This window comes from Rhipicephalus sanguineus, chromosome 9, assembly GCF_013339695.2.
Source record: "Rhipicephalus sanguineus isolate Rsan-2018 chromosome 9, BIME_Rsan_1.4, whole genome shotgun sequence".
Taxonomy (NCBI): domain Eukaryota; kingdom Metazoa; phylum Arthropoda; class Arachnida; order Ixodida; family Ixodidae; genus Rhipicephalus; species Rhipicephalus sanguineus.
The window spans coordinates 51,798,323-51,824,027 of record NC_051184.2 but is presented as its reverse complement, the minus strand read 5'-3'; the positions used below and the strand labels follow the sequence as shown (position 1 = coordinate 51,824,027).

The following is a 25,705-nucleotide window of genomic DNA, read 5'->3' as shown; positions in this document are numbered from 1 at the left end:
GATTCGTTTGAAGCGATGGCTGGCGTAGGTCTTGTCGTTTCTTCAGAGTCCTCTTGACTACCACGGCCTTGTGATCGGCGAAGTGCAAGCTGAGAGGTTCCTGCAGACATTCGACGTCGAAGTCGGCAAAGACCAGATCGATGCACGTTCCCCTTATCGTGGTGGGTAGTTTCCGTTCCGCCGACACGCACTTCAGCGAGTGCGCGTCACGCATGTAATCGACGAGCCATTCTCCTCCTCCTCCTCCGCTGACATCAACGTTGAAGTCTCCCGCGACTATAAGAGGCGCGCGTCGACACGCCTCGCCGCAATCAGTCAGCGTCTCCTCCAGACAGCGCTGAACCTGGTTCTTCGGCAGGTTGGGAGCGAGGTACAGCGCGAGGATCGCGACGTCGCCGACGCGCACGGCAACGCACACGGAGCAGGAGCGTCTTCGGCAAACGGACGGACGAACGTACAAGGCGTCAGCTGCGGGCGCTGCGGCGAGCGCGCGGCAGGCGAGGGAGAGAGTGACGTCAGCGCACTGCGAGGGGAGCGTGACCTACTTGGGCACCTCTCCAACACCTGCGGCGAGGGGAGCGCGTTGCGGCGCGTTCGTACGGACGCACGGAGGGACAGCGTTACACAGGCTAGTCAAAGAGCTGCTTCGCATCTAAAAAACTAGGGGCTTGAATGCGGCCGTCAGGCCGTCACAGATGCAAGGAATAAAAAGCCGCGGCTCGCGAAAAAATCAAACGCGGGTACTCTGCGTGGCACTGAAGTATTCTACCACAGAGCCACGTCAGTGCTGGAAAGAGCTTGGGGCAAGACCATGCACAGACGTGATGTCGGTCGGGAAATTATGTTAAAAAATTTAATGTGGGCTCTCAATAACAAGTGCCGACCAATCGTTAAAATAAAGAAAACGACGTTTCGGCCCCACTACGGGGACCTTATTCACAAGGTATCGAATGTACTGAGTGGCGTCGGTTATGTGGGTTTCATGACGAGAAGTAGGAATCGAGTGCATATCGGCGTATACTGTATATCAGGGGAGCAGTGAACAAGGCCGCCGTAGTGGGGCCAAAACTTCGTGTTTTATTTTAGCGTTTGATCGGCGCTAGTTATTTCCTGCCATGAATTTTCCGACCAGACGGGTTCATTCCGAACCCTGGATTTCAGATACAATATTGCGTGGAAGACGCGTTTACTTCCACCATGAGTCCAACATGTGAGTTGCGTAAGACGGGGATTGGCGAGAGCTGCCTATGCACTACAAAAGACTCGTCATCATCATCGATAATTCGTCATCATCATCAGTCAGAGCATGAGCAAAGTGTGCAGCTGCGTAGGTTCGCGTATCGCCTTGTAGTGGACAGTGCGTAGTTGTAATTGCCCTAGGCGCTCCACGAGAGTTTACAACGAATGTCACCTGCAATGACGTTCCTTTTCACACAGCATGGTTGGGGTATCGACCGAGCAGCGATCTTCAACATGAACATTTCAACATGAACACTTCAACATTTGTTGTGCAGATCGCGCTGTGGCCTAAATGCCTCTTGACCGGGGTTCTTACGCATTTGCACGCAAACGGATCGACCCCAATGATCAACGTAGAAAGAACATCATGGACCGAACCCATTCCCGTGCGGACCAACTTCTACGCACCTCGACAGCGCAACTACCACGTCACAGATGCGACAACACTGACGCCAGCAAGCTGCGGACAGCATAAAAGCCTAGCCCATGACCCGAGGCACTTCAGTGGACTTGGCGGCACCGACCAGGCAGCGATGCTTATTCCTGCTCTTTTTGTTGTGCAGATCGCGCTGTGGCCTAAATGCCTCTTGACCGGGGTTCCTACGCATTTGCACGCAAACGGATCGACCCCAATGATCAACGTAGAAAGAACATCATGGACCGAACCCATTCCCGTGCCGACCAGCTTCTACGCACCTCAACAGCGCAACTGCCACGTCACAGATGCGACAACACTGACGCCAGCAAGCTGCGGACAGCATAAAAGCCTAGCCCATGACCCGAGGCACTTCAGTGGAATTGGCGGCACCGACCAGGCAGCGATGCTTATTCCTGCTCTTTTTGTTGTGCAGGTTAGTGATGATTACTCTGTTACCTCAGTAAGAGATGACGATGTAACCCTTATGGTGCTGCCGAGTCCACGCTTCCTTGTTTCATTGATTGCTGATTGCTATCATGTGTGTAAACTTTTGTTACTAACATCAAGTGATGTTGAGCTTAATCCTGGTCCGAGTTCTGATTCCGAATCCGATACGCGTCCTAACAGCGATATTTTAAAACAAATACTCAAAGAACAAACTAAAACAAATAAAACGTTAAAAGAACTAATGACTAATATAAAGAAGGTAGAAAGAACTGTGGATAATATGGAAACCAGGCTTGCTAAAATCGAAAACGATATGGAACGACTTAAACACTGCGAAGAAAGATTGGCCGAGTATGAAAGTAACTACGACACCACGAAAGGTGAAATCGAAAACCTTGCACTAAAACTGGATGATTTAGAAAACAGGAGTAGACGCAATAACCTGATCATTTATGGTGTTACGAAAGAGCCTAACGAAAATGCCAACGTACTGGAACAGAAAGTGAAGGAAGACGTTCTGAAACGCACACTCGGCCTCGAAGTTAAACCATCGAAAGAATTCATAGGATAGGCACCCGTAAAAATGACCGAGAAAGACCAATCATTCTACGTTTGTATGACTATAGCGAAAAAAACAAAATTCTGTCTAGCTGTTACCAAACTCAAGGGTACGCCCCTATCCATTTCCGAGGATTTTTCTAAAAGAGTAAGAGACATGCGCGCGCACTTATGGCACTCAGCAGCAGCCGGAAGGGCTAAGGGAGCAAAGTTAAACTATTGTTCGATAACTGAACGTCGATGGCAAGAGTTATATATGGGACCCGGTAAAGAATGCTAGAACAGACATATCTCAGAAGCAGCCCACCGCGAAACATCCCGTCAACTTCAACTGCGCATAATAAGCCTGCAAATAGAAAGAATCCAATGACAGCCATGTACTAAACAACTTAGAATTCTTTCCTTTATGCCAGAAGTGTGCAAACAAACTTGATCAATTAGAGAGCCTCATCCTGTCCTACGAACCTCACGTTCTAATAATACCAGGAAACTTGGCTCCACTCTGGAGTACGTGACTCAGAAGTTGTCCCTAATACATAACAGATTGTTCCGTAGGGACAGAGAGCAAGAGGCGGCGGTGTAGCGGTAGCAATTAAAAAGGAATATCAGATCCTTAGAACTCGATGGCATTCCTGACCATGAAAGCATTTGGTGCAAGTTAACATATTGCAATAAAAGTATAACCATAGGAGGGGATATATAGGCCTCCAAACGTGGCACCTGACTACATCGAAGTGATTCACGATCATCTTCCAAGCATACAAACTCCAAGTCAAAAATAATTCTTGCCGGGGACTTTTAACCCTTCCGGAATAAACTGGAGCAATATTCACATGATGGTCGTGACGTCACGAGTTCAGAATTGCTTCTCGACGTGGCTTTCGCGTTTTCACTGAATCAACTAGTGACTGATAACACTAGGATCACTTCAACGTCGTCGTCTTTGCTTGCACCTAGCGTTTGTAAGTAGCACATTAGAAGGTTCTTCTGTGTCCATCGAGAATGGCATTTCAGACCACAAAGTGATTTCTTTAACTTGTCCCATTACTTACACGCGGAAATACAAAAAGCCACTATCTATTTACTTTAAAGATTACACCCGTGCAAATGATCGTGCTGTACTACGTTCCTAAAAACACAGTTCTGTGAATTCACCGAGCTAACAGATGTGGAAGAACTCTGGACACGTTTTAAAAACATTGTCAACTATTGCGAACATACCTTCATTCCGAATAAAAAGAAACGCATCAACCGAGAATACCCTTGGATAACTCGTGAAATAATTCAACTGAAAAGAAAATAAAACGACGGCGGAAAAAGGGAAACAAGAGCAACGCATCCGATCTTATCGGAGCCTTGAAACACAAAATGTTTGAAGCAAAAGCTCATTTCTTTAACACTACGTTACCATCATTTATGACCCACAGTCCCCACAAATTCTGGCGATACTTGTCAGATGAACGAGATTCAATCTCGCAAATTAAGTTATTCAGAACAAGTTATTAGGAAACCAGAACAAATCGCTAATGAAATGAATAAGTTCTTCCAATCAGTTTTACGAAACATGCCACTAACGCGGTACTACACCCCCTATGTTGTGAAAGTACCCATGGAAGAATTAATTGTATCTGAAGAAGGCATACTTGCTCTGCTACTCAAGCTTAATCTGAAAAAATCCACTGGTCCCGATAAAATTACTAACTCTTTTATGCGGTATGCGCAATGGACATCTAAATATCTTTTAAAATATACACGTTATCTCTACACACTTCGGAATTACCAGACGACTGGCGCAACGCTACAGTAGTCCCTATACACAAATCAGGCTCAAAGCTAGAAATAAGCAACTACCGCCCAGTGTCGCTTACGAGCTCGTGCTGTAAAATATTAGACATATAATTTTCAAGTCCATAATAAACTCATTAGAAACAAATGAGCTCCTTTACAAACATCAACATGGTTTCAGATCAGGTCTCTCAACTACAACCCAATTAGCTGAATTAACTCACGACATAGCCAATGCAATTAACGAGACAGTCAGTTAGATGCCGTTTTCTTAGACTTTTCTAAGCGTTTGACGTGTTCCACACAAGGATTTAATAACAAAGCTATCGGCCTTTGGTATTGATGATAAAATAGTAGCCTGGATAACAGTTTTTAACTAAACGGAAACAGAGGGTAACAATCGACAACCATCTATCGCAACCGCTTGATGTTTACTCTGGAGTACCTCAGGGATCGGTTCTTGCTCCACTTTTGTTTTTAATGTTTATTAACGACATTCAATTTTCTGTTAATAACCCTGTTCAATGCGACTATTCGCCGACGACTGTGTCGTGTACACAGTCGTACACAATTCAGACGATCAAGTTAATCTGAACAATTCATTGCAAATGATTATTCCTGGTGCAATACTTGGGGCATGAAATTAAACACAACCAAAACTCATTTCACTTCATTCACAAATAAGACCAACCCCCTTAACTTTACATATACTATGGGAAAACACCACTATCCGATAAAAGTGACCAGTAAAATACTTAGGTGTTCTCTCTCATCGAACCTCAACTGGGAACTACATGTTTTAGCCATATGTAGTAAAGCCGAGAGGAAGCTATCCTTCCTGAGGAGAAAATTGCGCACTGCACCACCACACCTTAACTTAATGCATACAAAACACTAATTATACCATGTTAGAGTACGCCGATCTCATCTGGAGTCCACATCAAAAGCATCTCATTAATAAAATAGAAAGAATACAAAAATTGGCAGTTAGATTTGTATATTCTGACTTCTCGAGGCAATCCAGTTCTGCAGGCTTGCTCGCAAGGGCAAATTTAAAACCTCTTTGGCATCGCAGAATTATCTCGCGACTAAAATTTCTTTACCAATTATATCATGGTCAATTCCGCATATCACGATCTCATTACCTGCTAGACCCGCCTAAACACTCATGCGACTGAACCATTCCAAGTCAATCCACCAACCTTTCAGTCGTGTTAACGCTCACAAACATTCCCTTTTCCGTCAGCTATCCATCATTGGAATCAACTAGATAACAATATTGTGTGCTGTAACACCATTCAATCTTTTATGAACATAATACAGTGTGTCGAGTTTGAATTGTGATCTGTTGGCATTGCACTTTCTTGTTATTTCGTTATGTATTTTCTTTCGATGTTTAGTTTGTATTCTTGTATCCACTCCTGTATTTGTATCACTTTGTTCTTGTATCACTCCTGCAGGGCCGTGAAAAAGCTGCATATGTTCAAATAAAAAAAAAGCGTTTTTCAAATAGATGCGAAGTATTTAAGGCGAGCTCACCAGTGGGGTGGTGTGCGGAGGGACCCACCCTTACTGCGCATGCGCATACCCTTCTCACACACTCCTCTCCACTCACCCTCTCCCTTCCCCTTTCCAGTTCCCTCTCCACTTTCCCTCTCCCGCGCCCTCTCCCCTTACCCTTTCCACTCTTCCTCTGAAACGCGGGCTAGAATGCCGAAATTCTCTTCTGCGCAACGCCGCGATGAGCTCGAGCGCATGCGCGTCCCCTCCCCTTCTCTTTCCTCTCCTACGCTGCCCCCCTCTCGCCCGCTAGTCGACCGCGTTCCCCAGGTGGCGTTGGTTCCCCGCTCGCCCTGTGAGAATTAACAGCCAGGCTAGATGGAAGATACGACACGCGTAGCGTCCCTCTTCGCGTTCCACGACGCGAGGTCGGTAGCATGCCCAACGAACGCCAACGGAACGCGATCGTGCAAGTGCTCCGGCTTCGCATCGCCTCATGGTCCCCTTTAGCGGGAGATGGTGTAATTTTTGTTTTTTGTTTTCTGATTGCACCCTATTGTTTTTCTTTTGTTTTTTTCTTCGGGTGCATGATCTGCAGTCTATTACTTTATGTATTCTATTTCGTACTTTTATGCTTTTAATGTTTTTTTTTCTTCTGTCTCGGCGACGAAGGTCCCAGAGTCATTTAATCAGCCTCCACAAAACCGGCAGAGCGTCAGGTGAATTTAGGCGCGCCAGCCAAATCTTTCGCTATGATCATTCGCTTGGTTACGGCGAGGGACAACGAGGGACGACCCTCACCCCGGGACGGGCGCCTAACAGCTGCGCTCTAAAAGCAACGCCGTCCAATCTTGTTAGCACTTCAAATGAACAACTTCTTATTACGCACAAAAGAATGATGCTCTCAATTGCCATTGTAGTGCTTACCTTTTTTCCGAAATCACGTAACTACGTGATGCTTTGTTTCTCATTTTCACTGCATCCCCTTTTGGCAATTTTAAGCTCCTTATCCCTCAAGGATCCTAAATGACATTCGGCTGGAGTTACGTTTATTTATTATAGGTAAGTTTTTCTCACGCCAAGTCTATACTCATACATATCACCAACTCTAACTGAGCTAAAGCGCCGGATTCGTCAATGGCCCTTCTTCATTCATTCGAAGACTCAGGAAAATGCGGAGCTGGTTATCTTTCGCTAGCTTAACAACACTTTTTCTATGGCTTTAACATGGCTTTTTAACACGAAAGTGTTTAAGCTGGGGTCCACAACGCCTTCACTGACGCATTTCCGTCACGGAAATGACGTTGTTAAAAATAAAGACTAACATATGGCAAAGAAAAAGTTCCGTCACCGGGAGTCGAACTTACGACCTCTCGATCGCCAGCGCGCAGCGCGAAACGACTCCGCCACAGACGGCATGTTCTCTGCTATGCTAACGGCGAGCTATTTATGTACACCATTTGCCGGTGGCGGTACTCAGAGATCGGCGGTAAAGTGTGTTTTCGTTATCACTAGCGAGATGGCGCGAAGGTCTCGAAGAGCGCGCTTTAAAAGTCGTCCCCCACGCTGATTACCGCGCGCCTCGACAGGGCGTGGTCGCCCGCGCGGGCGCTTATCTCGTGATCTCGGTGGTTTGTACGTCTTCCACTCTACCTGCAAGTTTACGTTGAGAGCACAAGGGTCACCTCGCTCACTGCAGCGGCCGCTTTTGCGAAAGGAGCGCGCTGCTCACAAAGAAATAAGTTACAACTGTGACAGTTCGCGCTTATCCTGTGTATGTTCGTTCAGCGCGTCCTTTCTGCTTGAGCAGCGCATTGCAAGTTTCGAGCGGCTTGCTGTTCTTCGCGAAACATTCAATTTGATGCTGTAGCATTCAATCCTTCGCGCTTAGGGCGAAAGAATGCACAACAAACGCCCAACTACGTCTGTGAAGACACGTTCACTTTCGTGTTATACCGATTCCTAGACAGAGGGAGCAGCCATGTTTTTTTCTATAGCTTTCAGTCTTCTCTCTTCACGGTGGGTCCTTTCGTATTGGCGATTGGCAGCGACTCTCCTGGTCCGCGCCTCCTGGTCTTCAGCCCTCTTTGCGTCTTGACTTTGGCAGTCCTCGCCCTGAAACCAGCATCTTCTCGACGCCGCTTAACACGCTCACGATCGGTTCCCGCTTCCTTCGCCGTCACTCCTCTTCCTCAGGCGAGCACCTTCTCAAATCTGCCCATCTTATCGCTAATCAGATACTGGTACCGCCGAGTGATCGCCATCTTTCTCATATAGGAGAACACCTGCACGTCAAAAGCTTACGTCATCACTAGGCGCAGCCAATCACCCGACGCGTGCCATCCTGACCCAGCAAGTGCGCCGCGACCTCTTAGCAACGCCCACACACCTGCTCTTCAACTCGTAGCATCGCTCTCACCTCTTAGCAACGCCCACGCACCTGCTCTTCTTCCCTTTCCCCTCTCTCACTATTCGCCATGGCTATCCTCTCTTCACATTGCTACGCCTAGTTTTCGAGCCACTTAAGCTTAAACAGCTCCACAGTTAAAATCACTTAATAATCACACAGTGGTTCTGTCACGTAACACATCTGAAATTATCATTATTAACGTAACTACACTATGCGCTACTTTGGAAATTAAAATCCCCACTTCCTTCTTTATAATAAACCCATTGCAGTTTCGGTTTGCTAGCTAACACCGGTTGGGTACTATACTTGCCTATTAAGAAGACAGTACGCATTTATTTAACAAAACAAGCACAGATGCATGCTTACTTCTAAATACTGTATGCTTCCAAACCAACGAAACGCAGAAGGAACGAGCTATATATGATTGAAGTTTAAGTTCCATAAAAGACATCTTAAGCACGTAGTGCCGCCTGTATATGTTGCGGCAAAGCACTACACACCATCGTGGCCACTACACGAGAAAATAGAGCGGCCGCATTAATAGCTTAGTTGCAAGCAAAACTGACAGTGTTTTGTTCCGCCATCGGTATTCTCCAACATAGTAGTAAGGTTTTTGTCTTTCGGGTTATTTTTATTTTAAATTCTGGGTGCTGTGTTTTTTCTTCTTTCTCTAATGTCGACCTATTGTCCACCGCAGTGGTGTAGCGGTCACGGTGCTCGGCTGCTCACACGAAGGCTGCGAGTTCAATCTCGGCCGCGGAGGTAGCATTTCGATGGAGGTGAAATGTTGGAGGCCTGTGTACTGGGCGATGTCAGAGCACATTAAAGGACGCCATATGGTCAAAAATTTCCGGAGCCTTCAACTACGACGTCCCTCATGATCGTGTCGTGGTTTTGGGACGTAAAACCCCAACAATTACTATAATGTAGAATTTTTATGCTCCCCAAACTCGACCAAATACTGCAGTCTATCGTCTCTAGCTACATTATTTTTCATGAAACGTGGTTTGATTATTATTTCCGTGTAAGTTTCTGCTCCTGTTTTTCGATATTTATTCTCCCCGATTTCCGGAAAGTCATATCGGTATTTCAGTATTCTTCGTGTTGGCCCATCCTACATAGCTGAAAGAAGACAACGAGGAAGTCGGTTCTGTGTCGACGTGCTGCGTCGCCTAAATTTCGACATTTCAACTGCTCTACAGAATAGCCGACCGAGATGCTTGGGCAGCTGAACGTGGTGTTAGAGGCAGTCCAAGATGTCGTAGACGGACTTGCAGATGCTTTTGAGCAGCAGCTGAACATCGGTTTCCAACCCAACCATGGCAGTTCGGAGTGTGGCAACTCAATGGGCCGATCAACGGCCCGAACGAAGGAGCTCCCGCAGAGAACCCACCGCTCGTCGCTCCTGGGGCCGGCGGCGGACTAGACACCTTCGGCCTCGGTCGAGGCTTCTTCGAAAAGATACCGCTGAGCGGCGACTCGTGGAAAATTATCTTTATGGCGGCCGAGGAAGAGGGCTACCAGCCACTAGCCGCAACAGTCAGGTTGCTTGCAATCTTCGCGCGCCAGACTGGAGGGAGGTTCACTTGCCGCCTTTCCAGAAGGACGTCTACCGCGAACACATCACCACGGCAGAGCGACCTATAGAAGAAGTCGAAGCGTACCGGCAGGCCAACGACATCACTGTCACGGGGCGCGACGTTCCTAAGCCCATCCTGCATGTCAACGAAGGTGGTTTCCCTGAACACATATGTAAGGTCATCGAGGCACGCAACTCTGGCTCAACGCTCAGCGCAATCGAAGCGCAGTGCTGGCCCGTTGCGCTCAGAGGTAAAGACCTCGTCGCCATTATCCAGGATGCATCAAAAGGGAAGCCTCTCGCTTACCTCGTCCCGGCGATCATACACGTTATGCGCCAGCCGGTTGTGTTGCGGGGCTCTGGACCTTTAGTCCTGGTGGTCACAGCGACGCGGGTAACGGCCCTACAGGTTCGGGAAATTGCCGATGAGCTGAACGCGGGGTCACCGATTCGGACGTTGTATCTCCAGCCTGGTGAACCCCGGCAACCGCAACTCAAGCAGCTCGTGGACGGTGCCCACATTTGCGTTGCCACGCCAGGCCGCCTCGTGTCTTTCATGGAGGAGTGTCAGATAAACCTGCGCTGCTGCACTTACCTGGTACTGGACGAAGTTGACCGCATGATAATGATGGGCTTCGAGAAGCAGCTTCGCATCATTGCGAACAACATCCGTCCTGACCGCCAGACCCTTGTGTGGCTGTCCTCCCGCTCAATGGATGCGAACCGGCTGATAGAGGATTTGACGAGTGAATACGTCACTGTCAGCATCGGTGCGGCTGCCCGTGAGGACCACAAGTGCCAGGTGCAACACGATGTCATCATTTGCGAGACAGTTGAGAAAGAGCAGAAACTCGTAGCCCTTTTCAACGACATCCTTAGAGAGGAAAGTGACAAAGCCGTCGTGTTTGTTGAAAGGAAGCAAGCGGTCGAAGATATCGTGTCCTTTCTTCGCCTCCAAGGTTGGCCCGCCGTCGGCATCCACGGGAAAAAGACAGCGTATGAACGCGACTATGCGCTGAACTCCCTCAAATTCAGCAAGGTGCCCATAATGGTGGCGACCGACGTGGCAGCTTGTGCTCTAGCAGTGGACAAAGTGCGTCTTGTCGTGAGCTACGACTACCCGAGCAGCGCGAGCGAATACTCGCGCCGCGCGGGGTACGCGGCTCGGCCCGATGGAAGAGGCGTGAAGTACACGTTCATATCGCCCGATGAAACTCAGCGTGCCAAGGAGCTGATATCGTTTCTTCGAGAGGCCAAGCAAGTTATACCACCAGGGCTAAGAATGGTAGCAAATAAGATCAAGGGAAGGTAGGACACTGGCTTCGATGAAGTGCTTGAGGGATGATGCCTCGCATCAAGTATCCTGTTGGACATATTGTATTGTGTGGGCGTTTTATCATCGCTAAGCAATTACAACGATAAAGAACTGCTTCTCATTTTATATTTTACCTGAGCTCACACTTTGGTAGAGCCGTGCATAATAATTTTGCCGAGAATAAACAAATTGCTGGAGCAATGCATCAGAATTTTTGCTCGTATGCTCCTTACAGAAAATGTACTGCTCTCGAGTGAGGGTTAGGCACGCGCCCATCTTTGCTAGTTACCTAAAATGTGTGTGCACCACTGTGGCATATGGGGTAAAATGCTCACAGGGTCCCTGTGCATTCGCCTAAGATGACTTGAAGGCGAAAGCAATCGTCTTTCTTTTTTGTTCAATCGAATTGATCTTCCCGCCTCCGAAATCTTTCAGCACCTAGTGGGGTTTTCACTGCCTGAGGGATCGAAGGGATTGCACCCGCCACGGTGGTCTAATGGTTATAGGGCTCGACTGCTGACCCGAAAATCGCGGGATCGAATCCCAGCCGCGGCGGCTGCATTTTCGATGGAGGCAAAAATGCTTAAGGCCCGTGTGCTTAGATTTAGGTGCACATTAAAGAACCCCTGGTAGAAATTTCCGGAGCCCTCCACTACGGCTCCACTAAGAATTCGTGGTTTTGTGACATTACACCCCAACAATTAATATTATAAGCAAGCTTTCTGGACGTCACGTGCCTCCGGGATCGGCCCACCTATGACCAAGCAATGATGCAACGTGATAGCCACGTATTGTGACGTCAATCGTGTGACGTCGTAATGAAGTCACAAGTAATGGTGATCTGTGACATCGTGATGACGAAGCAGGTGGACGTCATCACGTAATAGGGTGACCTCGTTTTGTGCAGCAATCGTGTTAACGCCACTGCCGATGGCCACTTTTCGTCTTTGACGAAGTTTATTGGTCCACTGCCTGCTCGTAAACGATAATGCCAGATGTTGCCCCAGACGTTGTCTGACGATGCGCTAGTAACGATAACGTCAGCAATCTCAGTGTTGTCATCGTGGTGCCGAGAGCGACGCCTGGCAGCGGCTTCACTTCGATTGTCTGGGTTGGTTGTCTCAGGGCCTGAGTCTTCACCGCGCCGCTTCGAATGACTGGTAGTGTGCTCGTAAGCGTGTGACAATTAGGAGCGACGATCTCAACAGCATTACGTGAAATAGTTGTGCGCGTCTTACACCAGTGGCGTTTCAAGTACCGCAAAAAAAGAATAGACGGATTTAGTTGGGCGTCCGCAGCAGCTCTGTGGACGCAGCCTGCCAGCCATTTCCTACGGCCGGCTGCGTCCGTAAAGCTGTTGCGGACTATCAACTAAATCTGTCCAATGTCTTTGTCGCGGGCAGCTGCAAAGTTGGTTTATAAAAGCTTCCTGGTAGGACTGGGCATACAATTTGCATCTCTCCACGCGTCTCCGTGATGCATTGGACGTTGGCCTTACCAAAGCGTCCTCAAGCCAGGAGGCGTTGTTCAGGCGCTGGCCTTACACGCCCAGAAAATATCCTGTGCTTTGGAGCTTGATGGTGACATAGGCGAAACGTGCCAGCATGGACGCCTGGCTGCAGACGAGACTCGCAGAGCGTAGACAGAGAGAGAGAGTGTGTGTGTGTGTTGGGGGGGGGTGAAAGAAAGCGATCCCGGCATAATGGAAGAATCGGCCGATGCGAATGGTTTTCTGAGCAGTGCGGACGCATTTCAGCTTTAATAAATCTTTGAATAAATCGTTTGTTGTTTTAGTCACCGGACGGGTTACTATTGTGGACAGGATACGAGCGGCTGTCCTGTGCAAAATGTTTCTTCCTGCTCTGTGTTCTTGCCAGCCACCTTGGCCCAAGCGCGCGCATCTCCAGGTGCCTACTCGTCGCTGCTCGGACGGGCGTCGATTTCAGACTCGCTTCTTTGCAGAGGATCGAAGCGAGAATGATTCGCGACGTCGGAAATCGCAGCGATTTCCAATACCTCAGTATTTTCTTCATCGCTTGTAGACACTGATGACGGCGGCGACTGACGTTGGCGGTGACCAAGACATGACCACACGTGCACGCCTAGCAGACGAAATGACAGCTGAAACTCGCGTCAGCGTTTTGTGTGGCCACGCGATCAGGTGGGGGCCGTTTCGGGGAGTGACCGCGCGGCAGCGCTGCAATGCGGCGGGCTTCGCATCCGCTTTGAACCACGCTCGTTACTGATCATACTGATCAGTATTACAGATATTTATTCCCCGCCCCCCGTGGCATTATCAGTGGTGAATCTTTACTAGGGGGTTGATAACGACACGTGGACGCAAAAAACGCGATCTGCGTAAAGCTGATGTCACGGCTCCTTTAAAGACAAACGTTAACTCTCTTTGCAGAGTTTTTATACTTTAGACTCTAAAAAAAATCGAGTATTTGGGGAGTATTTCTGCCACACAACAATAATCGTCATCTAACCCGCGTACTTTCTTCGCGTTATCACCGTGGTCCCGGCACTTCCCGGTCACGAACGGTGCGCGCGGTGTAAGCGTGATATAGCATTATTGATAGGAAAGTGACCGAGGTCTGGGTTTTCAAGAAAGGAAACGCGAGCAAGCCAGATGACGATTATTGTTGTGTGGCAGAAATACTCCCCAAATACTCGATTTTTTCTGAGAGTGATATTCATAGTGTTCGGGAGGCACGACTCTCCAAAAGGAAATGAACGTGTATCTTTAAATAGAATTATATGTGGCATGTCAGCAATTCCCAAAAGGAGCGACACGTACTCTTTTTTATAACATGAAAGTGTTTTATGCCGGGGTTCACCAAGTACTTCCCTTACCGGATATGTCGTTCATAAAGTGGATGCCAATGGGTGAGAAAGAAAAAAACCAGGAAAAAGATCTATCGCTGGGAATCGAACTCAAGACGCTGTGGCCGCGACGGTAAGCGCCCGACGCGAAACCAACTAAGCTAGCCTGGCAGATGCTGGACACCTCACGAACGCACCTTATATCTTTCACACATTATCTCTCGCACGGTGCTCTCTGTTGGCGGTGTAGATAGGCGGGGCGGAGCGGGGGTGGTGCCGCCGTCTGTGAAAGGTGAAAAGAAGTAATGCGTCACGATCGACACTTACTAGCACTTACTCCGAGATTGCGTGCGATATCGGAGGTCATGGTTAAAGCGTCTCGATACCAGCGAGGGACACTGGCCGCACTGGCGTCGCCGAGGCCCCCTTGACGCAGTTATGTTCTTTGCCTTTCGCTTCGTGTGAGCGCGCACCGGCTCATCGAAGTAGTGCAGATTCCACATGCACCAACGGGATTTCTCCGCCGCCGACTGCTTCAATTGCGAGAGCACCGACTAACAAAACTGCGGCAATACGTGTTGCAGAAAGAAAACGATTTCGACGGGCGAATGTCGTGCCTTGGTGGAGCGAGACAGGGGCCAGCGAGGCGCACGCGTCTGCGGCTCAAGCTAAGAACCTATACGAACTAGGCGTCAACATGGGTGCATCTACACCAATCAGTGCTATAGCTGCGAAACACGAACAGACATTGTACAAGCTATCATACATCATTACAGAATAAGCACTGCTTCTTTGTACATACGTTTCACTTTCGTGTAATACCGATTCCTATGACGGAGGGGTCAGCCATGTTTTTTTTTTGGTTACAGTGAGCCTGCGTTCAAGCTGTCATTGTTTAAATATTTCCGGCCTACCATTTCAATTTAACCCCGTTCTGGGGTATTGCAGACAGGCATTTATTTCTCGCTGGTTGGAAAATGCAGATACCATTTTTGTTTATGAAGGAAAGCATATGAATTTTAAGGGCTCGTTTTTCTTTGTTTGACGCAATAATAATGATAACTAACAGACAAGAGAGTGAGAGAGAGAAAGGTTAAGTGAAAGGCAGGGAGGTTAACCAGAAGTTTTTCGGTTTGCTACCCTGCACTGGGGTTTGCTAGCCTGCAACAGACAAGAAAACCAACGAAAGTATAGGGGATGTTATTTGTAGTAATTAGGATATAAATGTGAAGACAGTAAAGTGGACGAAAAGATAACTTGCCGCCGGCAGGGACCGAACCTGCTACCTTCGAATAACGCGTCCGATGCTGTACCACTGTAGAGCATCAGGAGGATGACCGCCGCTGTAGTATAACACATTCCAGCTAACAAAAGACACAATGTTTTGACGACGTATGCGACAGGCAAGTCTCGTTATTCGTATCATGACTAGTTAATCGTGACGCGAAACACTCACGTCCTCGAACGCAAATTTTGGTACGTACAAAGTTAAGGAGATGACCCCAAGAGCGCCCAGGCGTAGGCGGATTGATAGATAGATAGATAGATAGATAGATAGATAGATAGATAGATAGATAGATAGATAGATAGATAGATAGATAGATAGATAGATAGATAGGTAGATAGATAGATAGATAGATAGATAGATAGATAGATAGATAGATAGATAGATAGATAGATAGATAGATAGATAGATAGATAGATAGATAGATAGATAGATAGATAGATAGATAGATAGATAGATAGATAGATAGGACGACAATACACTCGGACAATCAGACTGAATACTTTAAGAAAGCATGGAGAGTCTATAGAAGGGCTAGAACCGTTCAAGTTTTTCCGAAGGTACGTTTCGTTACCACGATATCATGATGAGATGCACAGCAGCATGGGGACTCCGCATTATCTTTTGATCACCTGAAGGGTATTCAGCGTGCAGGTTATTAAAGTGAAAGCCTTAAAGGGACCGACAACCAACTTTTGTGGTACCCGTTTTCTTGAGTGCAATGAGAAGCTTACCGGTCAGAGCTTCTAATCATGGAGTGGTAACGCGGAGAACGCCGTAAAGCATTTGTAATCAGAGTTTTTCGATCTGCAGCGATTATGCAGTCTTAATATCACATGCTGCAAACAGTGAGAGGTGAGCGCGATAGCGATTATACGCCAGCAGTGGTGACAAGTTATGCCCTAAGTATGAAAAGGCAATGTTACGTTTGCAAAGCCTGCGGTGCCGCGACTACTGCTTTTTAGCCTATTAAATTATTTTACAATAGTTATAGCGTTTTTCTGGGGCTTCTTATAGAAGTACTTTGGCCGTACACAGGTCGCTTTATCACATTTTACTCAAGCCAAGCCAAGCTAAGCCTTCGAAAACGAAACAAGTGGTAGGATACACCAGCAGTGCTGTTCATGAAGTCGTAGCAATCCTCCACAGAACAGTAAGTCGATGGCATTTTGCGAGCAGCAGCGCAAACTCGCGTGCAAAAGTCCGATACGACGAGAGCAGAGGAGAGTCGAGCTACGCGGGAAACGCCGCCGGACGCCGCGCGCATGCGCCGCAGCCTCCGTTTCACTGGAAGCCACGAAAGCAGCGCCGCATCTCATGCTTTACTTCTTTTACCTTAGAAGCAAACGGGAATTGACAATAACATACATATTCAAATTTTCAGCCCTCGTTCTGGTGCGTGTAAAAGCATTACACCACGTACAACAAAGTGCTTAAGACTGCATACGTCTGGTTCATGGCGCTCGCGCTAGGCTGCGCGACATACCGGTTTTCGTTACTTTTAAACGCGATTTAAAAATATAAATCCTACTCAGATCGCGAAAAGTATTCTGGAATCTGTCACTATAATTCACGGCCTTTTCATTTCCACCAGGATCTAAGCACCCGTTCTGGCCAGTTGTCGGTCCCTTTAAAGGGACCCTGGAACGGTTTTTGAAATTTTGTCAGCGTTTAGGCTACAACATTGTCCGATCATACTCACCTCAATTTAAGCGACGCACCGTATACCAAGGCAGCTACGGGCAATTATATGAATACCGTCCTTCTCATCACTGTCTCGACCCCTCAACTCATTGAACACCCAGACGACCGCAGCGCACTCGACTGATTAGCCCCGTCGAGTGAGTCCGGCAGCGTGCCCCGCTGAGAAAAAGAAATGAAGCGCGCGGAGTGGTTAAGCTCTCCTCCGCCAGGTGCCGCCACACTGCTAGCCGTTCGTAATCCATTCCCCTGCAAGGCGAAAATCTGCAAAGGCATGCGGACACACAAAAAGTATAGCCACCGCCGATAAGCGTAAACTCGGGCAATGTGTTCGTCGTCAGGGGTGACGTTAGATCCGCAGACGCGTGCCTTACTAGCCTTGCACGGTTTCGCAGCTTTACAAGTCACCGATCGCTAGAATTGAGGCACGCAACTGAGCTAAGGCGATTCACGGTTTCCGAGAAAAACAGACCTCGAGATAAACACTGTCGCGCAGCTCACGTCAACACGGGGAACGTTGTAACACAGGCAGACGACGCTCACTACCCACCGGAGGATCAGTGTCGTGGACTGGACATATCCAATCACATCGTTCGCCGGCGCTACGTAAGGAGGAACAATGCTACGTAAGGAGGACGCGGGAAGTGCAAAACTCGTTCGCCTGAGCCTCTGCGATCTGTAGCGATTCGCATGTGTAAAGTCTTGTAATAAATTACACAGTTTCCGCACAAAGCTTAAATCGGGCTGCAGTCGACTCTTAGGACGCTTTCCCGGCTCAATTCGTTTGTGCGAATGCATCAAAACCGTATCAGAGTCCCTTTAAATATCTCGCTGAGCAGGCAGGCGAATGAAGTGGTACAAAAACCCACGTGACCCACGTCACTGATGATGTCGTGTCGTGACGCCACTATGTGACGTCGCAATGGCGTCACAGATCGCAGAAATCTGTAACGTAATGAAAACGTCATCGTGACGTCGCATGACAACGTAGTCACTCCCTCGTCGCTTGCTCAAGCGTGGGACACTCCTGGATGCAGTGCGAAAGTGCGTCAGGTGCCTGAATGCTCGATGGGGGTAGGAACAATGCAGCTGACTGAGGACAAGGTAACTTATTGGATATCTCTCATACTGCGGATCCTTACGCCTTGCAAGAAGCCTGGTCACCGGTTGTATAACACCGGTGTCACACGGTCACATTTGATCGCGATCGGACGAGATCTGGGTCAGATATATTGATCGTGATTGGTTCCCTTACGCAAGCTGCAAAAGTGAGCCAATCGCTGTTGAGAAATTTCATCCCGATTGGGCTTAATCGCAATCAGCATTGCACCGTGTGACACCGGTATTACTTACAGCATTACGAAACTACAGTGTGCTTTCTTTTTGAAGTGTTAGAAAGTATAACATGTTACCGAACTTTTTCGAACGTACACGGGTGCCTTGCGTTTTGTCGTTCGCATCGAAACGCGGTCGCTGTCGGGAATAAAATCCACGTTCTCGTGCTCATCAGTGCAACAGCTTAGCTGCTAAGCTACGTACTACTTACGGCGGCCGCTAATTTCAACTGTGTTGACGGACAAGTTTGCGGATTATCACGAGGCGCTGCTGTTAGTTTCTACCAGGGCTGGGCAAAGACACGTTGAAATTGTATCGCGATACGATACAAGATACTCAGCCAAGAAGTATTGGAGATACAGATAGAAGATACTGCCGCAAAAATTGTATCCGATACGATACTTGGCAATTGTACCTTAAGATACTTCGATACGTTCTGAAATTTATTATAGATCCATATAATGTAGCAGCAAACGCCTATGCACGAAAATGTCTGCTTCAAAAATTCTTAACTGTGACCTATTTTGTTTCACTTGAATGAAATGTCTGTTAGTATCTCAAGAGTTCTGCCCTTCTTGCTCAAAGTACATTAGTTTCCTTCCAAAATAACTTATTGCGGTTTATTTTAGCTTCTTCACAGGACAACTCTTTGTACACTTCTCTGACAGCGGTACTTGCTTTTTTGCACACCTTGCCGACCATCTAGCAGGTTGCCATATAATCACAATAACTTCAATAAGAAGCCTTCTCACGACGGCGCAAATACCGGTGTGGACTTTCACCTTGTTCGTAAAAGACAGCTTGCACAATACCGTATTTCCGGACAGGTGTACAGCAGCAACAACGCTGGTAGCGACATTTGTTTTTTTTTTGGGGGGGGGGGGGGAGACGCATGGTTTATACTAGGTGTTTGAGCCATTTCGTTAGTGACCTGGCCCCCACACATGACCGTCTTCGTCTCATTTGTTTTTATTTTCTAAATCGGTATGTTCGTGAGCTGCACAGACATGACTGGTCTCAAGCATTCCTTTCGTGAGGAACATGTGGTCACCATATGTGCTAAAACATAACCGTGGAACAAAAACTCTGTATTTCAGAATCCGCGTCCAGATATCAGTCATTCTGTACATCGCTATCGATGTTTCTCGAATTCTGACTCCAAATCCCCTTCAGAAAGGACCTATATATGAGATATGGGAAAGGCTTCCTTTCAAACGTCATTCTGCTCAAACTCTCTCCCACCATCTTCACTGTCCTGGCCCTTGCAAATAAATTTAGCGACTGCGGCCCGCTGGCTATAAGCTCAGTTTGAGACCCCTGGTGTATACGTAGATGACGTAAAACTGCATTGAATTGTCATATTCTACTTATCTGCTGGCGTAAAGGATTCTTTGTTGATATACTCACTAACGTGCAATCTTTTTAGCAATTTTTCTTCAACGAAAGAACATGTGCAACACAGCGGATACCTTGAACCAACAGTAATTGGTGTCAAAGTGGCACGTCGGAACGGAACTCTCTCGTTAAAGCCTCCGCTGCTGGGTTAGCTATACACTTTTGGGAAAAGGACGAACACTTCCGCTAAGGCTGTGTCCGTATCCTTTGCTGCAGACCAGAAATTAAGGTAGCTTTGGTCTTGCGCGAAGTCACCGCAAACTGACGCGTCATTGTTGTCAGATGTCTGTTGTAATTTTGTGTTAGCCGCAGGTGAAGACATAAATTAATCGTTATACCACAAACTGGGCCCTTTTTCATTATTAACTTGCGAGAAATGCTCCCATAGCTGTTTTCAAGCGTAATTTTTAATATTCTAGCCGATACTTGAATTACACATTGCTTCATAACATGGAGGCGACGCTGTAATTGCTACAGAACCAATAGAACGTAGCAGAAGCACAGGAGCCGGTTATTTCGTGGTACCCCGACTAATGCATCGGTATAAGCATGCCAGAATACAAATACTGCCCTACGTACATCCAGGCATTGTTCCATCTCTGCCCTATATTCTCTGAACACCTGGACAACGCTTTCACTCATTTTCTTAAGGAAAATGGCGATGTTTCAAGGCTACACGGCGTATTATTCTGAAGAATAATATGCCGAGCAAGGCTACTGAGATTGAAAAAGAGTTTTTAAACATTTAATAGGGTCAATTATTACAGGCTAAGAAGAAATGCTTTAATGCAGCTTCGAAACGGCGAAGTGCGGGCAAAACCCATGACTATGTATTGACAAAGCATGAACACACGAACAGTATTATACATATGAATTACCTTCCCCCCGCCCTCGTAGAAAGACATGGGCAGAAACACTTCAGCATGTTCATTAGGTTACAAACACCGTTTTACCCAACGTTACTTTTTGGACATTATCCACTGTTACCTGTGGCATACGTGATCAGCTTTTTCGGCAAAACTGACTTTCTAAAGTAACAACTTGATGAGGGCTAGTTGGTTCATAATTAGAACAAAGAAATTAACGGCGCGAATGGAACAAGGACGACTGCAGTATTCAAAATATCATTTTGAATACTGCAGTGCATGCTGCCTTTACTATTGAATTTTTATTACCCCCCGGCTGGCGCAACGCACTGCTACGTCGCTTCGCGTCATTAAACACAACTCAATTAGTTTACAAACATAACCTTGTTTCCGAACGTGACAGAGCAATAGTATTTTCTCCTCACTGTGCTGTGTTCTTCACGAAGCTTACCTCGTGACACCGAATGCTCACGGTTGCCGAGTGAGATCAGTTTATGTTTATCCTTGTGGACTAATATTTACTGCATTTATGAAGCCCGATAATATTGCAAATATTTCTTCCTGTAGTTGTCTAGAGATACTTTGCTGTCCTTACAAATGACTTCTCTTCCACGGAGAAACTGCAACTTCTTCGTTGTTTGCCTCAATAGTATGTTTGCAGCTGATATGAACTGCCGAAATTGCTGAGCGTCCGCTTTCTATGTGGGTAGTGCTGTATTCACACGCCCCTCAACGTCGGTAGCGCGCCGTTTCCATGTAACCGCATGTGGTTCTGCCAAATTCGTCCGACAGCTGTGTACAATCAAGGATGTTTTAAAAACATGGTTGATCCCTCCGTCATAGGAATCGGAATAACACGAAAGTAAAGCGCGCCCTTACAGTAGTAACTGAATCTTCACTGTACATTGATATAAGAGAGTTTGCAAAATGTATATTGATGTCTCGCAGCTATAGCACCGTTTAACGTGGATGTACTCACTTTGATGATTGGTGGTACGTCTCCATCCTGACGACTAACGTCCACGCTAAATGATTAAACAAACCCTTGTGGTAGCTCTAGTATTTAACGGTGAAAGCATAATCAGAGAACGAGGTGTGATAGCCAGAGGAGCGTCGCATATTGGACGCAGAACTTGGTCGCCATCCCGCGGCATGTTACAATGTGATTGAACACCACGGCCACACTAGAGGGAAACGCAAGGCGCGTCGTGCCGCCCCGGTAGCCCGGCCGCGATTTTTCTCGGGGTGAGCGCGTGAGCGGGAACGCGGTGTTACAGCCAGGTGAGGCAGGCGCGCGTCGCAGAGCTATTTTTGGTTTGGATTAGCGTGATGCAATGAACGAGGCAGACGCTTTTACGACGCTTGCGCTAATGTCGCCCCCTCGCGATGTGTTAAGGCATTGACAAAATTGAACTATTGAAAACGGGCCGAATGGGACGGACGTGTAAGACGTTGGAGGTGCTAATCGCAAAGGCCACAGTAATGACGAATTACTTTACCACTCCCAGAGAGCAACACCACTCCGCCCATGGGGAGCGTGGTACGTAGATATAAAAGGCGCGTTTGTAAAGCCTATGAAGTCTGTGACCGTGGCGCAGTGGATAGCGTGCCCGCATCTGTTGTCGCGGACCGAGCGGTCGTGGGTTCGATGCCCGTTGACGAAACTTTTTTCTTTGCCATATGACCGTGTACATTTTTTCGACGTCATTTCCGTGACGGAAATACGTCACTGAAGTCTTGGTGGTCCCCGGCATAAAATACTTTCGTGTTAAAAAAAATCCTGGTGTGGAAGCCCTTGACCGCCCTACGGGCGACAGTGAAGCCAGCGCTTGGCCACTCTTTATTTCGGAAACATGCTCTTTCTGGGTGGTGCTCGCGTAGAGATTAAGTTGTCTTGCTGCGTTAATGCAAACGCTAGGTCAATTCTCAAATAATGCATCGTTGTTCCCGTCAAAAGAAGCATATCGAGATGAGTATTGATGACTTAACCTCAAATAAAGCTTTTTCTACGGCGAAGGTGTATACCTCTACTCGCCCGCGGTTTCATCTCCGTGGGCAGAAAAATGCGTCGGCAAAAAACAAAAAAGCCAGTACCACCAACAGACGCTCACGCTCGCGTGCTCCTCTGGTAGAAGATGCGCGCGCTCCTTGCGTTTTCACCTCGGACGCTGGGAAGGGCATTGGCATAGGCGGACAGACGAGCCGACGAACGCGTTCGCTGTAGATTCGCGCACAATTGCAATGCCACAACTAAATTTCGACCTCTGGATGGTTTAGGGGCCCTTTAATTATTGCAGGGCGCTGTGTTCCGTCTTCTTTCTTGTGTGTCGTTTTTTTGCGCTAAAAAAGCAATAGGGATTCTCACCAACTAGCCCGTCAACGCATTTTCTTGAGGGAAACAGCCTATTTTTCTTTGCAATGACGCATACAGCGTAGAGCTCAGTATTAGTTGCAATAAAAAAAACAACCAGAAAACAAGCTTCGAAACCGCATGCTCGATGATAAGGCGCCTGTGAACAATGGGAATACACTCCCACGCGTTCCCGGTAAAGATTAGGTTGAAGCTGCTTTGCGCTTCACACGAAGGATTTGAATGACGTCCAACGGCCCTTTCTTTGCCCCGCGTGTTTCCCGCTTTCATGTATAAAAGGGAGACCCGTCTAGGAACTCATTCAGTGCATTCTAAGACTGCCACGGGTAGACCCGGAAACTAAAGACAGCAGAGGAGCAGCGTGAATACAATGCTCGACGAAAGGAACAAACTCGTCTTGCTGAAAATGGTCGCGTAATCAATCACGGTCTACCACAGCGATCACAAAGCGATTATCACTGCCATTAAAGTAATAATAAAGTATAACACAACCGCATGAGTGGCGTTTGGTACAGCTTGCTGGGCATTCAAGTTCACAGGGCGGGATGGCGGCCAATTTTTTTTTTAATACGAAAGTGTTTTATTCCGGGGTCAACCAAGACTTTCATGACGTATTTCCGCCACGGAAATACGTCAGCAAAATGAACGCCATCAGATGGCAAGAAAGAAGCTATCAGAAAAACTACCGTTGACAGGAGTCGAACCCATGACCTCTCGCTCCGCGACGATGGCTGGTGGGGGTTTAGCCCACTGAGCTACCGCCATAGACATAACGGAAGGTACATGAACGCGCCTTTTATCTTTCACACTTTCCTCTCACAGTGCTCTTAAATGGATGGATGGATGTTATGAGCGCCCCCTTTATAACGGGGCGGTGACACGTGTGCCACCAGGCTCGGAAAAAAAAACGCGCCGTCGCTACGACCGTCCTATTCGGCGCGGTTCCAATACAAGCGTAATTTTGTCAATGCTTTAACGCAGCGCGAGGTGGCGGCTTTAGCCCAAGCCTCAATCATAGCATCCATCCATATCGTAAATAGCTCTCCGACGCTCGCCCGGCTGTCGCACCGCGTTCCCCGCTCGCCCTGTGAGTATTAACCGCCAGGCTAGAGGGAAGACATGACGCGCGTAGCGTTTCTCTTCGCGTTTCACGATGCTTTGAAGGCGTGCATATCGAGTATCAGTGTTTATTATGTGCTCGTTTATGCCATCATGGCGCTGGATTCACCATATGCGGTGCCGACGTATGTGTTAAGAACTTCAGCTACCGCAAGGGTTAAACCACGATCATGGGCGTTAGTCGTCGGTACGGAGATGTGCCGCTGGGCGTCAACGTGAGTGCGTGCACATCTGCCAAACAGTAGACATCGTAGAAGCTCTCATATGACTATGCACTATAAACGATCAACTACTTCTGTGACAACACGTTTCACTTTCGTGTAATACCGATTCCTATGAGAGAGGAATCAGCTATCTTTTTAGGGGCGAAGCTCCTTAAGGCGGCACCCGTTCGTCCCTCGTCGTGGTCGTAGTAGTGAGTAACAAGTCTTACGCTTTGACCTCCAAGGTGGTGCCGGTGGGAGATTTCTCCTGTGCGTTGTTGAACAAAAAAAATTCGCAGCGTGCGCGTTAACTAAAAGCCGAATTCTTCTGTCTCTCATTCCCCATTAGCAGCCATTGGCATGTTCCAGTAGGAAACGTTAGTAGAAGTAGAAGTGTAAGTGTTAGCTAAAAGCCGACTTCTTATGTCTCTCATTGCCATTAGCAGCCATTGTTTACCTCCAAGGTAGTGCCTGGTGAGATTTCTCCTGTGCGTGATTAAACAATAAAAATTTTGTTCAAAACGCCGTTGATTGATGAAATAAACCAACGAAAGACGCCAGATGTTTTGTAAAAGCAGAACGAAAGAACGCCAGATGTTTTTCTTAAAGTGTAGTAGTAGTAGTAGTCCACCTCGCCCGATCGTCAACGGGCGAGGTGGACCGGCAACGGCGCGAGGACCCTGCCGTACGAGAGTTAAATCACACTAAAAGACATACTTTGCGGGCGAAACACTCTAGTGAGCTTTCAACTTTTCGTCTTAATGTACATGATAAAGAAATTATTTCTACGAAAACCGCAAGGCACACCTTGAGCAATATGTTTGGTTTTGGGACGCTAAATGGAACCATGAGGCGATGCGAAGCCGGAGCACTTGCACGATCGCATTCCGTTGGCTTTCGTTGGGCATGCTACCGACCTCGCGTCGTGGAACGCGCGTCCTGTCTTCCCTCTAGCCTTGCCTTTAATTCGCACAGGGCGAGCGGGGAATGCGGTCGCTCTTGGCGCTCTTTCGCTCGGGAGCGGACTTCTTCCTTGCATTTCACCGATCACAAGTGATAATGAAGGGACCACGTAAACCAACAGTACAATAAAAGTTTGATGTTTAATATATACACGATGTTTCACACTCTTTATATTATGTACTGGGCGCATTTCACGGAAGAGTTTCACGGTTTACAGATGATTCCCTCCGTAGCTTCGCCCCACTCATCATCATTCACCCCGTGGATATGCTGTGATTTTTTTAAACCTCCTTGAATTCAACTAGCTTCTAAAATGAATCACGAAGCATATTGAGCGGCCGTGCACGATCGGATGCTTTCCTTTCAAACCTGCTTTTACATAGGCTGGAG

The 25,705-nt window shown here is 47.5% G+C and overlaps 1 protein-coding gene across 1 annotated transcript; it reads left to right on the top strand.

Annotated features, from left to right (window-relative positions):
- The first annotated feature begins 1,871 nt into the window (after positions 1-1,871).
- Positions 1,872-11,248, top strand: LOC119405523 (probable ATP-dependent RNA helicase DDX5). The gene is made up of 3 exons (XM_037672357.1): positions 1,872-2,090; positions 9,684-9,896; positions 9,959-11,248. The coding sequence occupies exons 1-3, from the start codon at positions 1,872-1,874 to the stop codon at positions 11,246-11,248; spliced, it is 1,722 nt and encodes a 573-aa protein (XP_037528285.1).
- The last annotated feature ends 14,457 nt before the right edge of the window (positions 11,249-25,705 follow it).